The 25938-nt window shown below is 39.3% G+C and overlaps 1 protein-coding gene across 1 annotated transcript in view; it reads left to right on the top strand.

The window, feature by feature from the left end:
- The window catches only part of ACTR3B (actin related protein 3B), a 129603-nt gene that overhangs the window by 7381 nt on the left and 96284 nt on the right, over positions 1 to 25938 (top strand). Inside the window, exon 2 of the mRNA XM_049863358.1 lies at positions 18821 to 18876. Coding sequence (XP_049719315.1) covers positions 18821 to 18876 — 56 coding nt within the window. The remainder of the gene's footprint in view (positions 1 to 18820; positions 18877 to 25938) is intronic.

The raw sequence follows: 25938 nt of genomic DNA, 5'->3' as shown, positions 1-25938 counted from the left end.
GCAGCCCTACAGGACAGAGTAGAACTGCCCCATAGAGTTCCCAAGGAGCACCTGGTGGATTTGAACTGCTGTGCTCTTGGTTAGCAGCTATAACACTTAACCACCATGCCACCAGGGTTTCCTTTGTTCTAATGGTTACCTTTATATGTAGGCCTTTTATTTGTGGCTATTTTTTATTGGTTCTCTCTAGAGCACATTGAAATTAGTCTGTAATTTCCTCTTCTCCTCCCATTCCCTCCCAGCATCCAATTTGAAAAAAAAAAAAAAAAAAATTCTTCTGCTTCTAATTAGGTAATCAGAAAGCTTATTTCATTTGTGTGTGCTGCCTGTTTTCCTCTATCCCCACTTTTTGGTGGTTGTATTGTACCTGCGTTGCCAGAATATAGAGACATTAATTGCTGTACTTTCTCCCTTGTAATCACCACAGAATTTCACTTATGAAAAGTACTCTGAAGTATTAATGGCATTGATTCTTCCATATATCATGTATCTTTTTCATATTAAAAGTTCTTTAAAACTTTGTTGGACATATGATGGTATAAATTTACATTCATTTAACACTCCTTCTTTGAGCCTCCCAAAATTAACAAAACTAACCAAAACTAGAGAAGAAAATAGCTACAACTCACACCACATTTTATGAGGCTTACGGTGAAGTGTGGACCCACTGTGGGAGGATACTGAGATTTGACAGTTCCGCAAATCTCTGGCTGGTCGCAGGTGTCTGAGCTTAAATGAGAAGTCTCTGAATGGCACCACTCACAGTGCTAACTGGAGATCTGGGAACAGAGGGAAGAAAAGGCCACTGGCAAAGAATACATACTCTGGCAGTAACTCATATCCATGGTACAGAGTTGCCGGAGATGCTGAGCTGAAAGAGGGACCACACCGGTATGCTGTATTTTCTAGTGGTTATACTGTCTTTGGAAAGAGCCCCAGTGGTGCAGTGGTTAAGCCCTCGGCCGCTAGCCAAAAGACTGGCTGTTCGAACCCACTAGCTGCTCTGTGGGAGAAGGATGTGGCAGTCTGCTTCTGTAAAGATTTGCAGCCTTGGAAACCCTATGCAGCAGTTCTACTCCGTCCCATAAGGTTGCACTGAGATGGAATTTGACTTAATGGCGATGGGTTTGGTTTTGGTGTACCGTCTTTATTTTCTTTGAACTGGCTTCCTAAAGGGAAAAATCACTGAGAATGACCTGAGGGGGAATTGCTGACGTCTAAGATGGGCCATATCCTCTTTGACCCTTTTCCCCCACATGCTTTGGAACTGAATGTGTCACCAGAACAAAGGATTTATTAGAATTAGTGGGAAAGTATACCCAAATTGAGAGCTCTGGCTGCCTACTGTTCCAGCTAATTCTTTCCCTTTTCTTCCTCTAAACAGCTCAAGTACTGCACAGAGATTACAAGCCATAGATATTCCGTGCCTATGTAAGCAAGGAGAAGAGTCATTTGTTTTTGAGCAAACAGCAGGTTCGGAAGGAATCTCCCCATTCAAAACTGAGTAATGGGCAGAAAGGACCCAGCATTGGGCCTATGTGTAGAAAATAAGGAAAGGGACCTGACAAGCAAAAGTAGGTGAAAAATGTACTTTGGAAGAATAGTTACTTCAGAAATCAGTAGAATTTTAGACAAGAACCTCTCGCTTTCAAAAAAGTTAAGGAGAACTTGGGATCAATAAAATGAGAGCAAAAAAGTGATTCAGGATGATTAAAGGGAAAATAACAGGAGGTGAGGTGTGAGCAAATAGAAGGAAAAAATAAAGTCATTCAGAAACAAAATCCGTGTTAGATGCTAACATCTCAGACAGTTACATAGAGTGTAAGTTTGAGGAAATTACACAGACACCGTGGGAAAGAGTAAAGGAATAATAGTGCTTAGTGATTAGCAGCAAGTGGAAGCTATGAGGGAGAGCCAGAGAGATCCAATGTAGTCCAAGTTGGTGTTTTAGAAGAAGAGAATAGAGTAAATGAAAAAGAAGAAACATTCAGAAATAAAAATTTTCTGAAACAAAGGACCATGTAATTATATAGATGTAAAGGCACATTGAACTGGAAGAAATTTAGTAGAGTCATTAGAATGGAGTCATACCTTGGTGAACTTACAAAACCTGAATGATAAAGAATAGGATCTTAAACAGGAAAACAATTTTTTTTTTTCAAAAAAAAAAACTCTAAAATTTTTCTAACGGAAAAAACCAATCAGCTCAGTCTCAAACTTTCCAGCAGTATAATTTGCCAGAAGGCAATGAACTGATGTGTGTGTGGCGGGGGGGGGGGGGGGGGGGGGGTGAAGGGGGGGTGGGCACAGTGGGATTAGATTGGGATGTCATTAAAGTAATGATATTTTGAAATGTGCAGAAGCTCACGTAGTGTTCTTGAATCTCACTGAAAAAGCTACTTGCAGCCAAGTAATAATCCAGCCTACTGAAAGATGAAATCCATGAATGAAGAGGTTGAACTATCAAAATATCAGTTGTGATAACTGAATAAATGCTGATTCAAATTTAAATAATACAAAACAATGGTAATAGACCATAAAAAGATTTCTGAAAGGGTCAGTATGTTAAGGAATTAGAGTTGGGGCTGGTGGTGGAGAAATGAGATTGTGCTACTTGTCGCCTCTTTCATAATATGTAATTAAGATACTATTTCTTTTTATGGATTTGATACATTGAGAAGACTATAGTACTAAAAGCAGACATTGCATACCTTTGAGATATACAAGTTATAAGGAAGGAAAACAACTAAGAAAATAGACTATTGAGTGAAAAACAAAACAAGGACATTAACAAGGGATAGACTATGAATTAAAACAAGAGTCAGACCTGTGTTGCACATGGATGGATGCATCTGGTGTTGAGTTTAAAACTAAATTCCAAGTTTTTACTAAACTAAAACTATATGTTGTTTACATATAAGTCACAGTCATCCAGAAAGTATAAGGATGGGCAAAAATCTGCCAAACAAATGCAAACAAAAAGAAAACAGGAGTATTCGAATGCAAGGCAAAAAACTTTAAATGGAACAGACGGTTTATTCTATTTATTTTCTAGTTCATTAAAAATTTCAAAAATTTTCAGAATAATATACACAATAATTTAAAAAGCCAAATAGTGCTAAAAGGCTTAGAACAAAACACTTGGGGTACTGTTCCCCCTACTTTTTCTTGTCCTTCCCCAGAATTAGCTACTTTCACCTTTTAGTGTTATGAGAGCTGACGAGGGAAGGGAATAGGGCATGGGAAAGAATGTCTTAGCATTTTGTGTGCATTCCCGCAGTTAATCAGTTTATTTTCAGAAAGTATCCAAACTAGTACTGAGACACTCATCTATGCCAGTTGACTTTTTATCCCAAACCAGTACCATTTGCTGTTGAGTTGATTTCGACTCACGGCAGCTCCAAAACTCCTGTTCTTAAATCCTCCAGAGAGCGAAGCTGCAGACAAATGCAGGGATCAGGGAGGAACAGTCACCCAGCAGTGTGGGGTCAGGGCGGGGAACTAGAGATCTAAGTGCTTCTCCTTGGCTGTCACCTAGACCTCCGTGCTTTAGGCCCTACACACTTAACTCCTTGGCCCTTCAGTCCCGGTTCCACAGGTACCAGTGCAACTCCTGGTTCCTGAGCCTGTAAGGATCTTTTGTTGTTGTTGTGCTTTAAGTGAAAGTTTACAGTTTGTCAGTTTCTCATACAAAAACATACACACATTTGTTATGTGACCCTAGTTGCTCTCCCTACAATGTGACAGCCTACTCCTTCTCTCTACCTCGTATTTCCCGTGTCCATCCTAGCAGCGCCTGTCCCCCTCTGCGTTCTCATCTCGCCTCTGGACAAGAGCTGCCCACATAGTCTCATGTGTCTATTTGACCTAAGGAGCGCAGTCCTCACCGGTATCATTTTATGTCTTATAGTGCAGTCTAATCTTTGTCTGAAGAGTTGGCTTCGAGAATGATTTAGTTTTGGGCTAACCGAGAGTCCGGGGACCATGATCTCTGGGGTCCCTCCAGTTTCAGTCAGACCACTAAGTCTGGTCTTGTTATTAGAATTTGAGATCTGCACCCCACTTTTCTCCTGCTCCGTCAGGGATTCCTGTTGTGTTCCCTCTCAGGGCCATCATTGGTGGTAGCTGGGCACTGTCTAGTTCTTCCTGTCTCAGGCTGATGGACTCTCTGGCATATGTGGCCGTTTCAGAACCTTCTGATGTATATTGAGTTGGTTCTCAGCTTTGGCCACTGCTGGATTTCTTACATGTTCTATGTCAGTTACCTCTGATTCTTAGCTTTTCCCCGCCAAAATTTTGTTCTTTTTTCCCTGTCCTCGCCTGGAAGTCACAGTTCACCTCAGAATGATCAAAAATCCACAAAGAATCCATAACTCATAATTTTGTGTTTATTAAATAACAGGACATTGAAATACATAGAGCAAAAATGCTGCAGATTGAAGGAGAAATGGACAGATATACTAGGTAATGTAGAATTTATGGGTAGATCAAATAGACAAAAACAAAAAAAGATTTAAATCTGGATAGGATACTTAATACTGAATATATATTGAACTCCATTCTGTAAACAGAGACTAACCTTTTCTATACAGCAACCTATGGAACATTTTAAAAAGTGATTGTATATTTACAGTGAACAGTTGGGGAGTGCACATCTGCTAACAATTTTACTTTTACCAAGAGTATATTCAAATGTAGTTTAGGTCACATTTTTAAAAAAACAGTCTTAGGAGGGAATAGAGCTGCTGTGGCTGAAGGGTAGGGTGGGAGACTGGGCTTAAAAGGGGTCTCAAAAGAACCTCCCTGCAGTGTCGAGTGTGATAAACGCTGTTCTTAGACACAGCTTCTCCACTTGTGAACATAAATTAAGCTTACATCGTCACCTTCTGCTCAAGACACTTGTTTGTAGGAGGAATTTCAATTATATATCATTATGTTTAGTTGATGGTAGTCAGATTAGTTCTCCCGACTTTGCAGAACTGCAAAGCCTACATGTTACTGCTGTTGAAAGATTGTGGTATTTAACAAGAGTGGAAGAGGCTTTTGCACAAGAACTGTTTAAGATGCTAGGGGGAATACCTTGTATTACAGAAGAAAACATTGGAGAGATACACAAGGAGAGGAGGTGAGTAGAAGTCAGACAAGAGAGTGGGGCGGGTATGGGGGGAGAGTGAGACTTCTTAATAGATACCGGGGGGAGAGTGAGACTTCTTAATAGATACCTTTTTATATTGTTTTGATTTTTGAACTTTCAGAACATACTATTTGTTGAAAAGCAGAGGTGTGACTATTGGTATCACTTTATGCCACTGCTGACTGTTCCCATAGCTTACGCATATCTTTCCTGACTCTCAGGTGAGAAAAGGTCTGAGGCCAGAGGATGCAGGGAAGGTGCCTTGGAATTTGAGATTGTGGGCTGACAGTTTGTAAGCAGTTTATGTATTTTGAGAATGATGCCTGCCACCATCGTGCCGGGTATCCTTATGGAAGGTAGTATTAAAACAAGCAAAAACCCAAGGGCTTTTTACATAAAAGTTAATGGTTTTGATTGCTTGTGTATTCAGTATGGTAAGATTTGATTGATGTGGCTCTTCCCATTTCGGATAAAATATATGATGTACGTAAAACTGAAAGAAAACAATATTAAATTTTAGTATAGAAAGGGACTTTCAAAATAGAAACATAATGAAGGAAATTACTCAGGAAAATAATTGATAGATTTTACCACCTAAACTACTTAAGCAGTTATAGAAAATGTGTAATGAAAGGCAAACAAATTGGGAAAATTAAGATTATATATGAGCAAGCATTAATGCCCTCAGTATAATAGAGTTCATACAGATTAGTACAAAGATACTAAAACTCTAGTAGAAAAATGATTTAGGGACAATTTGTGGGAGAAGTACAGATCATTAAACCAAAAACTGTTGCTGTCGAGTCGATTCCGACTCATAGTGACCCTGTATGACAGAGTAGAACTGCCCCATTGGGTTTCCTAGGCTGTAATCTTCATGGAAGCAGACTGCCACACCCTTCTCCCATAGAGTGGCTGGTGGGTTCGAATCACCAACATTTTGGTTAGCAGCCTTAACCAAGCACTTAAGAGTGCGTAACCAGTGCATCACCAGGGCTCCTTACACATAAAATGGTCACTAAATAAATAAGTGAAAGTTATTGAAGAATGAAATCCGACATTTACTTTTTTTTTTTAAATTTTATTGTGCTTTAAGTGCAAGTTCACAAATCAAGTCAGTCTCTCACACAAAAACCCATATACACCTTGCTACACACTCCCAGTTATTCTCATCCTAATGAAACAGCCCGCTCTCTCCATCCACTCTGTCTTTTGTGTCCATTTTGCCAGCTTCTAACCTCCTCCACCCTCTTATCGCCCCTCCAGGCAGATGCCAACATAGTCTCAAGTGTCCACCTGATCCAAGAAGCTCACTCCTCACCAGCATCCCTCTCCAACCCATTGTCCAGTCCAATCCATGTCTGAAGAGTTGGCTTCAGGATTGGTTCCTGTCCTGGGGCAACAGAAGGTTTGGGGGCCATGACCACTGGGGTCTTTCTAGTCTCAGACCATTAAGTCTGGTCTTATGAGAATTTGGGGTCTGCATCCCACTACTCTCCTGCTCACTCAGGGGTTCTCTGTTGTGTTCCCTGTCAGGGCAGTCATCGGTTGTAGCTGGGCACCATCTAGTTCTTCTGGTCTCAGGATGATGTAGACTCTGGTTCATGTGGCCCTTTCTGTTTCTTGGGCTCGTAATTGCCTTGTGTCCTTAGTGTTCTTCATTCTCCTTTGATCCAGGTGGGTTGAGACCAATTGATGCATCTTAGATGGCTGCTTGCTAGTGTTTAAGACCCCAGATGCCACTCTTCAAAGTGGGATGCAGAATGTTTTCTTAACAGATTTTATTATGCCAGTAGACTTAGATGTCCCCTGAAACCATGGTCCCCATACCCCTGTCCCTGCTATGCTGGCCTTCGAAGTATTCAGTTTAGTCAGGAAACTTCTTTGCTTTTGGTTTAGTCCAGTTGTGCTGACCTCCCCTGTATTGTGTGCTGTCTTTCCCTTCACCTAAAGTAGTTTTTTTATCTGCTATCTAATTAGTGAATGCCTCTCACCCTCCCTCCCTCCCTCCCCTCTCTTGTAACCACAAAAGGATGTTTTCTTCTCAGTTTAAACTATTTCTCAAGTTCTTATACTAGTGGTCTTATACAATATTTGTCCTTTTACAACTGACTAATTTCACTCAGCATAATGCCTTCCAGGTTCCTCCATGTTATGAAATGTTTCACAGATCCCTCAGTGTTCTTTATCAATGAGTAGTATTCCACTGTGTGAATATACCATAATTTATCCATTCATCTGTTGATGGGCACCTTGGTTGCTTCCGTCTTTTTGTTATTGTAAACAGTGCTGCAGTAAACATTGGTGTGCATATATCTGTTCATGTAAAGGCTCTTATTTCTCTAGGATGTATTTGAAGGAGTGGAATTGCTAGATCGTATGGTAGTTCTTTTTCTAGCTTTTTAAGGAAGCGCCAAATCGATTTCCAAAGTGGTTGTACCATTTCACATTCCTACCAGCAGTGTAGAAGTTTTCCAGTCTGTCCACAGCCTCTCCACCATTTATTATTTTGTGTTTTTTGGATTAATGCCGGCCTTGTTGGAGTAAGATGAAATCTGATTGTAGTTTTGATCTGTGTTTCTCTAATGGCTAATGATCGTGAACATTTCCTCATATATCTGTTAGCTACCTGAATGTCTTCTTTAGTGAAGTGTTATTCATACCTTTTGCCCATTTTTTAATTGGGTTGTCTTTTTTCAGTTGAGTTTTTGCAGTATTATGTAGATCTTAGAGATGAGGCACTGATCAGAAATGTCATAGCTAAAAACTTTTTCCAAGCCTGTAGGTGGTCTTTTTACTCTTTTGGTGAAGTGAGGTGTTTGATTTTTAGGAGCTCCCAGGTATCTAGTTTTTCTTCTACATTCTTTACAATGTTTTGTATACTGTTTATGACATGTATTAGGGATGTTAACGTTGTCCCTATTTTTTCTTCCATGATCTTTATCGTTTTAGATTTTATATTTAGGCCTTTGATCCATTTTGAGTTTTTGTGCATGGAGTGAGCTGTGGGTCTTGTTTCATTTTTTTGCAGATGGATATTTAGTAAAGCCAGCACCATTTGTTAAAAAGACTGTCTTTTCCCCATTTAACTGTTTTGGGGCCTTTGTCAAATATCAACTGCTCATATGTGGATGGATTTATGTCTGGATTCTCAATTCTGTTCCATTAGTCCACGTATCTGTTATTATACCAGTACCAGGCTGTTTTGACTACTGTGGCGGTATAATAGGTTCTAAAATCAGGTAGAGTAAAGCCTCCCACTTTGTTCTTCTTTTTCAGTAATGCTTTACTTATCCGGGGCCTCTTTCCCTTCCATATGTAATTGGTAATTTGTTTCTCCATCTCATTAAATAATGTCCTTGGCATTTTGATCGGAATTGCATTAAATGTATAGATTGCTTTTGGTAGAATAGACATTTTAATAATGGTAAGTCTTCCTATCCATGAGCAAGGTATGTTCTTCCACTCATGTAAGTCTCTTTTGGTTTCTTGCAGAAGTGTACTGTAGTTTTCTTTGTATAAGTCTTTTACATCTCTAGTAAAATTTATTCCTAAGTATTTATTTTCTTGGGGGCTACCGGAAATGGCATTGATTTGGTGATTTCTTCTTCGATGTTCTTTTTGTTGGTGTAGAGGAATCCAACTGATTTTTGTATGTTTGTCTTGTATCCTGATCGTCTGCTGAACTCTTCTATTAGTTTCAGTAGTTTTCTGGAGGATTCCTTAGGGTTTTCTGTGTATAAGATCATGTCATCTGCAAATGGAGATACGTTGACTTCTTCCTTGCCAATCTGGATGTGCTTTATTTCTTTATCTAGCCTAATTGCTCTGGCTAGGACTTCCAGCACAGTATTGAATAAGAGTGGTGATAAAGTGCATCCTTGTCTGGTTCCTGATCTCAACGGGAATGTTTTCAGGCTCTTTCCATTTAGGGTGATGTTGGCTGTTGGCTTTGTATAAATGCCCTTTATTATGTTGAGGAATTTTCCTTCTATTTGTATTTTGCTGAGAGTTTTTATCATGAGTGAGTGTTGAACTTTGTCAAATGCCTTTTCTGCATCAATTGATAGAATTGTATCATTCTTGTCTTTTGTTTTATTTATGTGATGGATTACATTAATTGTTTTTCTAATGTTGAACCATCCCTGCATACCTGGTATGAATCCCACTTGGTCATGGTGAATTATTTTTTGGATATGTTGTTGAATTCTATTGGCTAGAATTTTGTTGAGGATTTTTGCATCTACATTCATGAGGGATATAGGTCTATAATTTTCTTTTCTTGTGTCTTTACCTGGTTTTGGTATCAGGGATATACTGGCTTCATAGAATGAGTTTGGTAGTATTCTGTCCTTTTCTATGCTCTGAAATATCTTTAGTAGTAGTGGTGTTAACTCTTCTCTGAAAGTTTGATAGAACTCTGCAGTGAAGCAGTTTGGACCAGGGCTTTTTTTTTTTTTGGAGTTTTTTGATTACCTTTTCAGTCTCTTCTTTTGTTATGGGTCTATTTAGTTGTTCTACCTCTATTTGTGTTAGTTTAGGTAGGTAGTGTGTTTCTAGAAATTCATCCATTTCTTCTAGGTTTTCAAATTTGTTCAAGTATAATTTTTCATAGTAATCTGATAGGATTCTTTTAATTTCAGTTGCATCTGTTGTAATATCGCCCATCTTATTTCTTATTTGGGTTATTTGCTTCTTCTCCTGTTTTTCTTTTGTCAGTTTGGCTGCTGGTTTATCAATTTTGTTGATTTTTTCAAAGAACCAGCTTTTGGTCTTGTTAATTCTTTCAGTTGTTTTTCTGCTTTCTATTTCATTTATTTCAGCTCTAATTTTTATTATTTGTTTTCTTCAGGTGCCTGTGGGTTTCTTTTGTTGTTCTCTTTCTATTTGTTCAAGTGGTAGGGATAATTCTTTGATTTTGGCCCTTTCTTCTTTTCGGCTATGTGCATCTATTGATATAAATTGGCCTCTGATCATAGCTTTTGCTGTGTCCCAAAGGTTCTGATAGGAAGTGTTTTCATTCTCATTGGATTCTGTGAATTTCTTTATTCCATCCTTAATGTCTTCTATAATTCAGTCTTTTTCGAGCTGGGTATTGTTTAGTTTCCAAGTGCTTGATTTCTTTTCCTGTTATTGATTTCCACTTTTATGGTCTTATGCTCAGAGAAGATGCTTTGTAATATTTCAGTGTTTTGGATTCTGTTCAGGTTTGCTTTGTGACCTAATATGTGGTCTATTCTAGAGAATGTTCCATGTGCACTAGAAAAGAAAGTATAGTTGGCTGCTGTTGGGTGGAGTGTTGTGTATATGTCTATGAGGTCAAGTTGGTTGATTGTGGCATTTAGATCTTCTGTGTCTTTATTGAGCTTCTTTCTAGATGTCCTGTCCTTCACCGAAAGTTGTGTGTTGAAGCCTCCTACTGTAATTGTGGAGCTGTCTATCTCACTTTTCAATGCTGATAGAGTTTATGTACCTTGCAGCCCCATCATTGGGTGCATAAATATTTAATATGGTTATATCTTCTTGGTGTATAGTGCCTTTAATCATTATATAGTGTCCTTCCTTGTTCTTTCTGATGGATTGAACTTTAAAGTCTATTTTGTCAGAAATTAATATTGCCACTCCTGCTCTTTTTGATTGTTGTTTGCTTGATATATTTTTTTCCATCCTCTGAGTTTTAGTTTGTGTCTCTAAGTCTGAAGTGTGTCTCTTGTAGGCAGCATATAGAGGGATCTTGTGTTTTAATCCATTGTGCCACTCTCTGTCTCTTTATTGGTGCATGTAGTCCATTTACTTTCAGAGTAATTATGGAGAGGTATGAATTTAGTGCTGTCATTTTGATGTCTTTTTTTGGTGTGTTGACAGTTTCTCTTTCCCACTTGATTTTATGTGCTGAGTAGATTTTCTTTATATATTGTTCTTTCCTCATGTTTGTTGTTGGTTTGTTTTCTGAGTCTGTATTTTTCCCTTGTATTTTATTTCGTTAAGTAGGATAGTTTGTCTTCTTTGTGGTTACCTTATTATTTATCCCAATTTTTCTAAATTTAAAACTAACTTTTATTTTTTGTATTGCTGTATCTTCCTGTCCATATGGAAGGTATATAGATTGCATTTCTTAGTCCCTCTTTATTATTTTAATGTTGTCTTCTTTTATATAATAACATCGCTGTTACTGTGTGTTGGGCTTTTTTTTTCTTTTAAATCTTACTTTGGTTTTTTGGATTTCCCCGTCTGGGTTGACTTCTGGTTGCTCTGTGCAGTGCTCTAGTCTTGGGTTGATAACCTGATATTATTGATTTTCTAACCAAAGAACTCCCTTTAGTATTTCTTGTAGTTTTGGTTTGTTTTCACAAATTCCCTCAACTTGTGTTTATCTGGAAATGTCTTAATTTCACCTTCATATTTAAGAGACAGTTTTGATGGATATATGATTCTTGGCAGGCAATTTTTTTCATTCAGTTTTTTAAATGTTTCATCCCATTGCCTTCTTGCCTGCATAGTTTCTGTAGAGTAGCCCGAGCTTATTCTTATTGGCTCTCCTTTGTAGGTGACTTTTCTTTTATCTCTCACTGCTCTTTAAATTGTCTCTTTATCTTTGGTTTTGGCAAGCTTGGTTATAATATGTCTTGGTGACGTTCTTTTCAGATCTACCTTATGTGAAGTTCGAGGAGCATCTTGGGTAGATATCTTCTCATCTTTCATGATATCGGGGAAGTTTTCTGCCAACAAATCTTCAACAATTTTCCCTGTATTTTCTGTTATCCCTCCCTGTTCTGGTACTCCAATCACTCTCAGGTTATTTCTCTTGATAGAGTCCCACATGATTCTTAAGGTTTCTTCATTTTTTAAAATTCTTTTATCAGATTTTTCTTCAAATATATTAGTGCCAAGTGATTTATCTTCGAGTTTAGAAATTCTAGCTTCTACTTGCTCAATTCTGCTCTACTGGCTTTCTATTGAGTTATCTAATTCTGTAATTTTATTGTTAATTTTCTGAATTTCTGATTGCTGTTTGTCTATGGATTTTTCCAGCTTATTAAACTTTTCATTATGTTCCTGAATAATCTTTCTAATTTCTTCAGTTGCTTTATCTGTGTGTTCCTTGGTTTGTTCTGTGTATTGCCTCATTTCCTTCCTGATGTCTTGGAGGGTTCTATATATTAAACTTTTGTATTCTGTATCTGGTAATTCCAGGAATGTACTTTCATCTAGAAGATCCTTGGATTCTTTGTTTTGAGAGCCTTTTGAGGTGATCATGGTCTGTTTCTTTATGTGACTTGATATTGACTGTTGTCTCTGAGCCATCTATAAGTTATTGTATTAGTTTATGCTTGCTTACTGTGTCATAGCTGCTTGCTTTGTTTTGTTTTGGTATTGTCCTATGGGTTCCTTGAGTGAGCTAGCTTGATTATTTTTGCATTTGGAGCTCTGGTATCCTGTCCCCAGCTGGTTAGAGCTGTTAACAGGTATATCAGTCTAGGAGTGCATTCAGGTTTCTTGTTTCCAGGTAGCTGATATCAAGTGTGTGGTACAGGCTCTGTCCTACAGTCCTAGAGGGGCAGGGGTGATTGGCATATATACAGGTATCTGAGTGCAGCAGGGGGTCACGCTCTGAACAAGGCAGGAGCTGAGAATCGACCCCCAAGTGTCTCTGAGGAAAATGCATCTCTGTTCCCTAGATCATGCTGGTGGGTGGGTTTTCCAGAGGGACCATGGGCACCCAAAGTATTTGTTGTAAGGACTGGAGGTACCAGTTATCTTTGGACCCCTGTTGCAGGTGGGTGGGTGACCTGAGTGGAGCTACCAGTCCTTAGGCCTGTGATGTGGGTAGGTGAGGACCTTGTTTAATAGGTAAAGCAATTTCAAATGTCAAACATCCACCTCTCCACTGCACCGTTGAAATGGTTGGAGTTTGCCAGCAAGGGCCTATTCTCCCAAAATAGGCCCATACAGGTCCATGCAGAAGGGAAAGGTGCTCAAGGTCCATGGACGGTTTATGCCTGGACAGGAGCTGCTTCTGTCCTGATTTCCCCCAGTTAATGGAGATAGCAAATTATCTTTTCCCCCCAGGTGCAAATTTTTTCCTTCCCCAGGGCCAGGAGGATGGCTCTAGATGCTCACTAGGGTCTCTCTCAGGCCCAGGGATTCAGCCGCTGAGGCTGGCTTGGGGGTGGGGGAGCGGGGCATGGTAAAATATACACAAGTACTTAGCTTTTGCCGAGAGCTCAGTTCTCCTCAGGTTCCGGAGGTGTGAGTGGGCTGTGTGGTTGGCTGCTTCTCCCTGAGGAAACTGTGGCTGAACTCTAGGACCAGCCCGCCGTCACTGCCGCCGTCACTGCTGCTGGGGCTCCAGGAATGGTGCCTGAGGGCTCCCCAGAATTCAGGTCTGGCAACTCCTCCACTTCTGAACAGCCTCTTCTTCCCCCTGCCCCTTGGTTCATTGTCTAAGCTTGCCTTTGATGCCCAGGGCTCCCAGCTTGGCACAAATATACTCGTTTCACTTGTTTTTTCGGGTCTTTGTTGTAAAGAGGGCTGGACGGAAGCGCCTGTCTATTCTGCCATCTTGGCTCCGCCTCTGATTTACTTTTCAGATTAAGAAATATTAAAAAAATAATATTCAGCATGGAGTTAGGGATTATTATTACTAACATTTAAAAGATGAAGAAAGTGAAGTAAGAAGGGATTAATTTCCTTGCCTTACTTCACACAGCTAGGAAAGTGTGCCAGGTGGTGCTGGGGTGTGAACCCATTGTGACCCTGTTCAGCTGCCTCTCATCACAAGTACATACTGTTTGGCAGTTATTTTCTGTTTTATACACCTGTACATGATAGTAATTTTAAGTCTATTATCTCTTCCTAAGGATTAAATGTTTCTCTTCTGAGTCTAGTTTTTTTTTTTCCACTACTAGATTGAGTTCAGATTTTTTTTTTCACTATCTCAATTACATAAATACAGTAAAACCTGTGAAACCTGGAATCTGTAAGGGGTAAACCTGTCAGAGATGGAAAACTAAAATATTGTCCACTAAGAGTGATAGGAAAGTTGTAATACCGTAGCCTTTCAGAGGTGGAAGACTTGTGAGACCTGGAAAACAAGACAGTCTAGTTGAATTTCAGCTCTCTCAGGTGAAGAGCAGTTCCAACCTATTTTTTTTTCATAGATGCCTAAACACAGTCTTCAGAATGATTAAATTGATACACATGAGTCCCTTCTTCTGCACTTCTGACTAGTTTTATACCTCCCCATTATAGATACCTTTCATTTGGTGAGTGTGGTGGGTGGTAGGTGGTTTTGTTAGAATGTGAAAATGAGGCTGGAGAGCTTGCATATGGGGTAGTTTAGGTCCGGGATCCCCAAGCTGGTTGATCAGAACCATTGGAGGAAGGGAGGGAGACGTGGACCCGAGGTGTTAAAAACACAGACGCCTAAGGTTCTTCCTAGAGATTCCAGTTCTGGTGATTCTGGGACAGACTCACAGGTATCTGTATTTTAAGAATCTTCGAGGCCATCTCAGCAGCCAGGTTTGGTACTTTATTTCTGGAAGCCTACCTAGATAGAGTAGGACATTACCCTGTAACAACTGAAAAGTTGATTTGAAATCATGTTTCTAATAGTTTGAGGACCAGGGCCCTGGGGTTTTTTTTTGTTTTTTTTTTTCTTCCCTCCCTCCCTCTCTCCCTCCCTCCTTCCCTTTCTTTCTCAGTACCTTCAGTGACTGCTACATAGTTTCTGGGTAGTAAATTCAGGTTAAAAAAAGGAGTCTTTTGTTTTCATAAATGGTATCTTGAACACTTTGCATATTTAAGAATTGCGTTTGGTGTGTTGATTTTTTGGTTCTGCTCTTTAGTTGAGCTGCTGTAAGATCACCTCTACTGGAGCATGCCAGTTTTCCTAACATTGGGTTTTCCTCCAAGGAAAGAATTAATAGGTTGAGCACTTACTAGGCTACATTTATAGTGTTATGTTTAATGGGTTCTCATTGAAGTTTGGCTGATGCAGATTTTATTAAAATTTTTAAAATTGAATGGCACCTTTTGAAAGATCTTATTAGATGCTCATTATTGTTGTTGTTAGTTACCATTGAGTCGATGCCAACTGATGGCGACCTCGTGTGCAGAGGAGAGCTGCTCACAGGCTTTTCAAGGCTGTGACATTTCAAAAGCAGTTTGCCAGGCCTTACTTCTGAGGTACATCTGGGTGGGTTTGAACCACCAACCTTTCGGTTAGTAGTCCAGTACGTAACCCTTTATGCCACCCAGGGACTCCAGGTGTTCATTACATTGTGATTATTCAAAGTAGCAAAACCTCAAATGTATTTATTTGATGCTGTGTAAGGAATAGCACAGGAAAATTTAAAGATATTAAGTTACCATAAGATAATCTGAGTCGTTTGTGCTTTTGCCAGTGTTTTTAATGCTTTCAGTTATGCTAGGAGGGTAAGAAAGGCCTCATAGTAAATTGTCAATACGTAAGAATATTAAACCCAGCTAACCAGTTGCCACGGAGTCAGTTCTGACTCATGGTGATCCCGTGTGTGTCAGAGTAGAGCTGTGTGCTCCGTAGGGTTTTCAGTGGTTCATTTTTCAGAAGTAGGTCACCAAGCCTTTCTTCCAAGATGCCTCTGGGTGGATTCAAACCTCCAAACTTTTGATTAGCAGCTGAGCACTGTAACCATTTGCATTACCCAGGGGCTCCGTAAGAATATTAATGTGTCTTAATATTAGCTTACTTCATTATTTGCTTAATTGTTGTTGATGCTTAAGGTACCTGTGTGACTCTGTGACAGAAGGCTGACTTTGAAGGCTTTGCTGTCTAAAAGAACACTGTGGTTTCAGAGCCTGAATGTTCCAGCAGCCGCTGCCGAGGGGCGTGTTGTACCGGCACCATCAGTTCTTAGTTGAATTTTCAAGGTGTGGTCCTAAAAGTGCTCCAGTCCATTTCTGCAGTCTGACCTTTTGCTGCTCTGGGCCATGGTGGGTGATTTCCAGGTAGACAACGGTGGGATGTAGTTGAGATAACAGTTGTTGAAGGATGTCCGGTATCTATGGATCCACCATTAGCTTGTGTATTTTATTCTCGCTGTTAAAACATGAGACTGTTCAGTCTCTGCAGAGAGATCTGTGGTGTATAGCAGAGAGAATGAACAGTATGATGTCGGTCACAGAGCATGTTATTGCTTTTAACTTTTCAAAATTTTAAATTATGAAATATTTTGTATAGAAAAATCATAGTAAAAAATAATAGCTAAAACGTACAGAGAGCACTTTTTTGAGTGCTCATTTATATACCCATTTAATTATCACAATAACACTAGCATTTAGGTTTTCTTTTTATTCCCATTTTACAGATGGAAAAACTAAGATACAGTTAGGTAAAGGAACTTGCTCAAAGCTGAGCATTTGAACCCAGGCATTCTGGCATCAAAGTACATGATCTGCACTAATACAGTACACGTGGTTTGTTACCTTTCAGCAATACAAGTAATACAACAGACTTGAATAATACCTATCACTGAATTTTAATAAATATTAACATTTTACCACACTCATTTCAGTTATTTACTTATTTATAGTGGGGAAAGAAAAACATTATACATAGACAAGTTAGTTCTCATTTGCAAATGGGGAGAACATTGTCTTGGACCATGTCTGTGGTTTTCTAGTTCTATCAAGTTGTTTTTCTGTCTGCTAGCATCCCTTTCAAACACTGCCCTTTCTCTAGCAGTTTGACAGTGATTACCTATCTTACATCTGGTAAGAATTCATTCCACAGGCATTTGTGGAGCGTCTACCAAATGCCTGGAGCTGTGCCAGGTGGTAGAGATAACAACTACAGAAAGGACCCTGTTCTAGCATTGTAACTAACAACATGAGAAGGTGAGTTTATTTAAGTGCGAGATCCAAAGTCTCTTTGGAGGTAGGTCGTGTGGCCTGTTAAAAACACAAACTTAAAGATTTGATGATTTTAGTGATTTCTCGGCCGCTTTTTTTTTTTTAGCCTTGGGTCAGTAATTCAGTTTATTTGTATTTATTGTGTGGGGTATGCCTCCAGACCTTGGGTTGAGTTGGGGATGACCTGGAATCTTTAGTGTTCAGTTATTTTGTTGCCCTTCATTGGGAACCTCCCAGCCTGTAGGTTGCCTTTGAAACCTCCTATGTGGCCTGGTGAGCCCTGGAGTGGAAGACCTGTGTCCGCTTGGTCTGTTCCCTGTCTCCAGCTCTGGTAATCTATGGGACTTGGGAGGGCCTCAGATGGATCTTGCATTTCAGAAACTCCTTGTAGGGTCTGGGGGGTTTCAGGGCCTTTGGCTCTTGTGGCGCAAAAACCTCGCCCTGTGCAGACCACGTAGTAGGCGTAACGTAAGGGGATGACTTGCTTTTTGGTTTCCCCAAACCTCATTCATTCACTATGTGTTCAAAAACAGTGAACATAGCATATGGTAAAATACACTTTGGAGTTCCCTGGTAGTGCAAACAGTTAACGTGCTCGGCTGCTACCTGAAAGGCTGATGGTTCAGGTCCTACCCAGAGGTGCCTTGGAAGAAAGGCCTGGCAATATGCTTCCGAAAAGTGAGACTTTGAAAACCCTATGGAGCACAGTTCTACTCTGACACACATGGGGTTACCAGGAATTGGAACTAATTTAGGGCAGCTGGAAAAAATTTTTTTAAATCACTAATTAATTTCTTAGAATTTGGATTATATTTCCACATCAAAAAAATTTTAGTATCAAGCATCTTGAAATAATTTGTAAAATAGAGTGAATGAATACAATAACTTTCAACACTACTAGGAAATATTTTTATTATAAGCTTTATTTCAGAATGACAGCTCAGTTGTCCAGACTTTCAGCATTACTGTTAATTATAGTAGTCCTAATAAGAAAGGATGAGCTGAAGACTCTTTTAAATTCATTTCGTGCTTTTCAACCTTCCATTTCTAGCAGATGGTTCTGCGTGGTGGGTTTTCTTTTTTTTTTTAGTTTAGGAGATTAGCAAATGTTTCTGGAACAGATAGTATTTTGGCATTTCTTTTAGTTAAGACTTTTGGAATCCATTATACAGAGTATCTTGACAGAAAATGGGCTCTTTCTGAAATTAGAGGATAAAGAGATGCTATGTCAGCTGCTTCTCTGAAGATGGCAATAACTCTGTGGACATACGCCATGACATTTTAAGAAAAACACAATCATTTCTAACCCCAGAGAAAGTTCAGGAAGTTTGCAAGTAAGCATGCTTTGTGGGAGCCAACACCAGAAGAGGAGCCTGCATGTTAGATTCGGGTTCTTATTTGGGAATTGACTAGCTGTTTGGTTTGGGGCAGCCTAATTAACTTCTCAGGGCCTTAATTTCCTCATCTGCAGAATAGGGGTGTGTGTCTGCTGCTTTCTTCACAGTGTTTTTTAAAGATAAAAAGAGTGTAAAAGTACTTTGAGGGTTATCAGGGATGCCACAGTTCGTATATATGGCATATGTGTGCAGGAATTTTTCCAGTAGAAACAAGCATATTTTAAATTTTTGTAATTGCATTCTTATCTGAGTCTCAGTGCAAGTTTTATTTATTTCAAGAAACTTTATATTCTGAGACTTTATATTTCAGAACTTGGAGTGCTTATAATAGAGAAGATTAATGGAATATGGAGAAGAGTATTGCTATCTAAACATGTTGACGACTTTGTGCTTTTAGGTACACCAAACTTGGCTACGCAGGCAACACTGAACCACAGTTCATTATACCTTCGTGTAAGTAAAGCTTTATCTCTGGTTTATAGTGGATTGTTTCTCAAGATTGTTCTAAACATTTTATTTTGCATTTCAAGGTGTGTTAATTTACTTGCACCTTCTTTTAGAAAATTGTTCTGGTTACTGGGAAGGCTTATTTATTTTAAAACATAGTTCTCGAATATTGCTGTAGAACGTTGCTGTGATATTAAAAAAGCAACTTTGTAGTTCTTTGATTCTTCTGATTTAGCTCTTAGTCACTGTCTGAGGTTTCACCTTCGGTAATGGGCAGGGGCCTTTTTTTTTTAAATTGTGGTAATGATGTAGGTAACAAAACACTTGCCATTCAACAGTCTTCACATGGGCATTAATTATCTTCATCATGTTGTTCAATTATCACCCTTAACCATTCTTTGCAAGGGCCTTTCATTCAATCCCAAATGTCTGATCTATCTAGAAAAAGTGTTCCTGGTTCTTTAAGGTTAATTCGTAATTTTAATTAAGTGTAGCTCTGTTAGCCTAGCAACTTCCGTGGGCTGGATGTTCATTGTACTGCACTTTTCACAGTACCGAGAGATTTTTTTTTTCAATAGAAAGACCTGATGACGGTTCTATTGTGTTGAGAAATGTTCTGTATTTGTTTAATTTTCAGTCATTAGAGACAGATAAGCTTAAAAGAAGAAATTCCCTTACTTTTTGGCAGAGTTCATTCCACCCCACTCTTGATTTTCATAGAAGTCAACCCAATATGGGTGGGATTGGTTGTTCATGGGGGAGACTTATCTGAAGTTATCTAAATTCTAAGTTGTTACTTACATAGAGTTTGACAAAGAGTAAGGTGTATCAATCAAGAGTGAGGTGAAACTGCCACCATAAATGTATCTCTTACAGGATATGCTGTGACCTTAGAAATTATAACTTGCTTTGAGTAAATGATATTACAATGAAAGGACCTAGTGACCAGTACAGAATATAGACAGTGTAGGAGAGCCAGAGAGAAAAGGCTTGATTAATGTTTCCTCAAAGGAAGATTAAAGTCAGTCCCTTGTAAGTCGATAGAAAACCAGTGGTCATGTCAATAGAATAATGTATTCAATTCCTTGTTCGCATTTAATTCACCTCCTTCCAGCTCCTTGCTTGCTGGATAGCTGACCATGAATTTGATTATTTCTGGATGTGAACACTTTCATACCAGGAATGGGGTGTCCTAGATAATAGCAATGATTGGCCTTGTATATATGTATTTTAAATTAATAAGTTGGCACTCTGTAGGATGAATCTTTTGTGGATTTTATTATTGTGAGTCACCCAGAACTGCATTATTCCATGGTGGATTTATAAATTAGACTTTCTGGCTTTTCAAAGCAGAAGATTGAATTTTAACCTTATTAAGTGCAACATCTTTAAAAGGCTGACCTGGCACCTTTTGCTTTAATGCACTGCCATTTAAAACTGTCAGCGGCATTCAGGTGGCAGCCCCATTTAACCTGTCATTATTAAGAGATAGAATTGAAGTCAGTTATTAGTAGGATTTCATTCACTGTCAAAAGGCAAGAGAACTCTCAGATTGGTGCTGTCAGAATCTTAGCAGTAGCAGAAGCTAGAAAGATAATGAAAATGTCAAAGGTGGGAGTAAAAGAACAGCTATATTGCTAGCTGAATTTGTTGCAAGAGACAGAGAAGCACCAGGAGGCAAATTTACAAGATGATTGGGCAGAAGTGAAGGTGTTAAGATACATAGAGGGCCTTGGTTATCTTTGACAATTGGCCTACTTACTCCTTAGTTCTGCGAGCTGAACCATTTTCTGGTTACAGAGACTCACAAGGTGAAGTACAGGGTATATGTGTTAAAGTGGCATTAGGAAGAGAAACGGTGAAGCTGTATGTATGTTTGGGATGTCCTGGAGCAAGACTTCTGATCCTGATGGGTACAGCATTAGCTAAAAGCATAGCAGTGGGACACTTGGTGTGTGCAAAGAAATGTGAGTATGTGATGATGTTGGAAATCGTAGTTCCAAGCGGAGAGTGGCAGGAGATGTGGTTGGAAATGGGGAGAAAAGACAGCTGATAAAGCAGTTTGAGTTGTCTGAAGGAATTTAATTTTGTTTTATGTAACAGGAATTTTCAAACTGTTTCTGAGGGGTTCAGTCAGGAGCATAGCCTGCTAGATTAGGGGAGCCCTGTTTTTTGGGCCTGGTCCCTCTTCTACAAGGGCAGTCCTCATTTTATCTGTTTTTGTTTTTTTGTTTGAGCTTCTGTGCAGAATTGGCTTGATTGAAGAAAGTTTCCGCTGCCCTTTTTTTTTTTAAGTTGTTGGAGGACACTGGGAGTCTTTGAAAAGTATCAAGCAGAGGAGTGTATGGTGATCACATCAGCAGAAGTGAGGAGCAGGGAGGGGTAAGGAGAAAATAAATACATTTAGATTTTTAGTGTTCAAAGATTTTAGGTATACAGACAACTGGATATAAGGTTCAGTGCTCGAGGAAAAGGCCTAGACTGGAAATAGAAATTGAACACTAAGATAATTTTGTTTTCTGCTAAGTAGAGCCCTTACCCCATACATCTGTCAATTTGTCGTACTATGGTGGGTTACGTGTTGCTGTGATGCTGGAAGCTATGCTACCGATATTTCAAATACCAGCAGGGTCACCCATCGTGCACAGATTTCAGCTGAGCTTCCAGACTAAGACAGACTTGGAAGAAGGACTTGGTGATATACTTCTGAAAACAATTAGCCAGTAAAAACCTTAAGAATAGCAGCGGAACATCGTCTGAGATAGTGCTGGAAGATGAGCCCCTCAGGTTGAAAGGCATTCAAAATACGACAGGAGAAGAGCTACCTCCTCCAGTAGAGTGGACCTTAATGATGTGGATGGAGTAAAGCTTTCGGGACCTTCATTTGATGATGTGGTACAACTCAAAATGAGAAGACACAACTGCAAAGATCCGTTAATAATTGGGATGTGGAGTGTATGAAGTATGGATCTAGGAAAATCGGAAGTCATCAGAAGTGAAATGGAACACTTGGAGATCGATATCCTAGGCATTAGTGGGCTGCAGTGAGCTGATATTGGCCTTTTTTTAAAAAAATAATTTTTATCGAGCTTTAAGTGAACATTTACAAATCAAGTCAGTCTGTCACATATAACCTTATATACACCTTACTCCATACTCCCACTTACTCTCCCCCTAATGAGTCAGCCCTTCCAGTCTCTCCTTTCATGACAATTTTGCCAGTTTCTAACCCTCTCTGCCCTCCTGACTCCCCTCCAGACAGGAGATGCCAACACAGTCTCAAGTGTCTACTTGCTACAAGTAGCTCACTCTTCATCAGCATCTCTCTCCAACCCATTGTCCAGTCCCTTCCATGTCTGATGAAGTTGTCTTCGGGAATGGTTCCTGTCCTGGGCCAACAGAAGGTTTGGGGACCATGACCACTGGGATTCCTCTAGTCTCAGTCAGACCATTAAGTCTGGTCTTTTTATGAGGATTTGGGGTCTGCATCCCACTATTCTCCTGCTCCCTCAGGGGTTCTCTGTTGTGCTCCCTGTCAGGGCAGTCATCGGTTGTGGCCAGGCACCATCTAGTTCTTCTGGTCTCAGGATGATGTAAGTCTCTGGTTCATGTGGCCCTTTCTGTCTCTTGGTCTCATAGTTATCGTGTGACCTTGGTGTTCTTCATTCTCCTTTGATCCAGGTGGGTTGAGACCAATTGATGCATCTTAGATGGCCGCTTGTTAGCATTTAAGACCCCAGACGCCACATTTCAAAGTGGGATGCAGAATGTTTTCATAATAGTATTATTTTGCCAGTTGACTTAGAAGTCCCCTTAAGCCATAGTCCCCAAACCCCCGCCCTTGCTCCACTTACCTTTGAAGCATTCAGTTTATCCTGGAAACTTCTTTGCTTTTGGTCCAGTCCATTTGAGCTGACCTTCCGTGTATTGAGTATTGTCCTTCCCTTCACCTAAAGTAGTTCTTATCTACTAACTAATCAGTAAATAACCCTCTCCCACCCTCCCTCCCTCCCCTCCTTGTAACCACAAAAGTATGTGTTCTTAGTTTATACTATTTCTCAAGATCTTATAATAGTGGTCTTATACAATATTTGTCCTTTTGCCTCTGACTAATTTCGCTCAGCATAATGCCTTCCAGGTTCCTCCATGTTATGAAATGTTTCACAGATTAGTCACTGTTCTTTATCGATGCGTAGTATTCCATTGTGTGAATATACCACAATTTATTTACCCATTCATCCGTTGATGGACACCTTGGTTGCTTCCAGCTTTTTGCTATTGTAAAGAGAGCTGCAATAAACATGGGTGTGCATATATCTGTTTGTGTGAAGGCTCTTATTTCTCTAGGGTATATTCCGAGGAGTGGGATTTCTGGGTTGTATGGTAGTTCTATTTCTAACTTTTTAAGAAAACGCCAGATAGATTTCCAAAGTGGTTGTACCATTTTACATTCCCACCAGCAGTGTATAAGAGTTCCAATCTCTCCGCAGCCTCTCCAACATTTATTATTTTGTGTTTTTTGGATTAATGCCAGCCTTGTTGGAGTGAGATGGAATCTCATCGTAGTTTTAATTTGCATTTCTCTAATGGCTAATGATCAAGAGCATTTTCTCATGTATCTGTTAGCTGCCTGAATATCTTCTTTAGTGAAGTGTGTGTTCATATCCTTTGTCCACTTCTTGATTGGGTTGTTTGTCTTTTTGTGGTTGAGTTTTAACAGAATCATAGATTTTAGAGATCAGGTGCTGGTTGGAGATGTCATAGCTGAAAATTCTTTTCCAATCTGTAGGTGGTCTTTTTACTCTTTTTGGTGAAATCTGTAGATGAGCATAGGTGTTTGATTTTTAGGAGCTCCCAGTTATCTGGTTTCTCTTCGTCATTTTTGGTAATATTTTGTATTCTATTTATGGATATTGGCCATTTTGAATCCGGCAGTCATATGGTCTACTATGCCGGGAATGACAAATTGGAGTGGCATCGTGTTCATCAGGAACATTTCAGGATCCATCCTGAAGTACAGTGGTGTCAGTCATAGGATAATAGCCATACGCCTACAAGGAAGACCAGTTAATGTGACTGTTACTCAAACCACTAATGCCGAAGATGAGGAAATCGAAGATTTTTATCAACTTCTGTGGTCTGAAAGTGATCAAAGATGCAATCAAGGTGCATTGATAATAACTGTGATTGGAACACGAGAATTGGAAACGAAGAAGTATTGGCAGCTGGAAAATATGGCCTTAAACTTCAGGAGCCTTAAACTTAATAATGCTCATTTCCTTCCTTACCAAGAAAGGTATTGAAATAAAATTACTTACGTCCAAGGACGAGCCCCTGGAGAAGGACATCATGCTTGGTAAAGTAGAAGGTCAGCAAAAAAAGAGGAATACCCTCAATAAGATGGACTGACGCAGTGGCTTAAACAATGGGCTCAAGCATAACAATTATGAGGATGGCACAAGACCAGGCAATGTTTTGTTCTGTTGTACGTAGGGTCTCTATGAATTGAAACTGACTTGATGGCACCTAACAACAAAACAGAGTTCTTTAAAATTTTATTTTGGAAAAAATGCGAAAGGTAATACATCCTTTCCTCACTTACCGAAATGGTTAGGTTCCAGAGACCAGGTCATTATGTGAAATCAGTGTTATGTGAAAATGGAGGATGACTACATACATCATTACGTAACTGCCAAGTTACGTCATTATAACCCAAACCAAAAACCCAGTGCCGTCGAGTCGGTTCCGACTCACTTCCAGATTACACATCAGCTGAGTTACATCAGTACATAACTGCCAGACCACTGAGAGTCATGGCCCTGCCAACCTGACCCATACCTTGACCCTCAGGGCCACCATCACTCTCACTTTGCACCTTGGTGTTCATTACTGCCAGACGTATGTCATTAATGCACAAAATAGTCAGGTAGTGGTTTTTTTTTTACTGTTGTAAGTGTGAAACGTTGGTTAATGAGAGAGTTGATAATGCAGAAGAAGCTGTATAACACCCATGTACCCAGTACCCAGAATGCGCAAATGTTGGCATTGTGTCATCGTTGTGTCAGAGTGACTAACTTACGTTACAGATTGAAGACTAGGCTCCTCTTCTCTGTTCCTCAGCCTTTTCTCCTTTTCCCTTGCCCTCTTCCCTCCTCTGGTGAATATTTTCATGTTTTTATCCTTGCATTACATATACCAGGATGCATTAATAATATACAGTATTGTTTTATGAGTTTAAAAACCTATAAGATGATATTACATTGTAAATAATTTTCTGTATTATCCTTTTTAAAAAAACACCCAATATTATGTTTTTCAGTGCCAATATGTATAGCTGTAGATCAGAATTCCAACATGTGAATATACATTAATTTTTTTCATTTGAGCATTTTCCAGTTCTATTATACAAAATGGTACAGTGAATATCTCTTTATGTGCATATGCTAGTTTTCTCAGAGAAGATAATCAGAAATGTAATTTTTCATCGTGAGATGTGCATATCTTTACCTTATTACCCACTGCTTTCAGGTCACTTCTGACTCGTAGCGACCCGGTGGGTTTTCCAGTCTTTATGGAAGCGAAGCAGACTGCCACATCTTTCTCCCGTGGAGCCGCTGGTGGCTTTGCACCACAGGCTTTCGGTTAGCAGTCGACCGTTTCAACCACTGTGCCACCAGGGCACCTATTGCCAAATTACTCTTTGAAGTGGTTGTACTAATTTATCCTCCATCAGCAGTGTATGAGAGTTTCTCATATCCTTGAGAAAACTTAGTATTATCAGTCGTAATTTTTTTTGCCAGTTTAATAAATATAAAATGATGTCTCATTTAAAAAAAATATTTCTCTGATTACTAGTAAGGTTGAACATTTTTCATGCCTGTTCATATTTTGCCTATTTTTCTTTTTTTATCTTTTTAAAATAGATTTATAGGAATTTTTTGTATAATCCTGGATACAAATTTGTTGCATATATATTATTCTAATGTATGACATCCTTTTTTAATGATCGTTTTTATCATATAGAAATTTTTAATTTTGATATAGTCAAAAATTTCAGGCCTCTTTCAT

Source organism: Elephas maximus, chromosome 20, assembly GCF_024166365.1.
Source record: "Elephas maximus indicus isolate mEleMax1 chromosome 20, mEleMax1 primary haplotype, whole genome shotgun sequence".
In the NCBI taxonomy this organism is placed as follows: domain Eukaryota; kingdom Metazoa; phylum Chordata; class Mammalia; order Proboscidea; family Elephantidae; genus Elephas; species Elephas maximus.
Note: the sequence above shows the minus strand (reverse complement) of the source record. Positions and strands in the feature narration are given on the sequence as shown.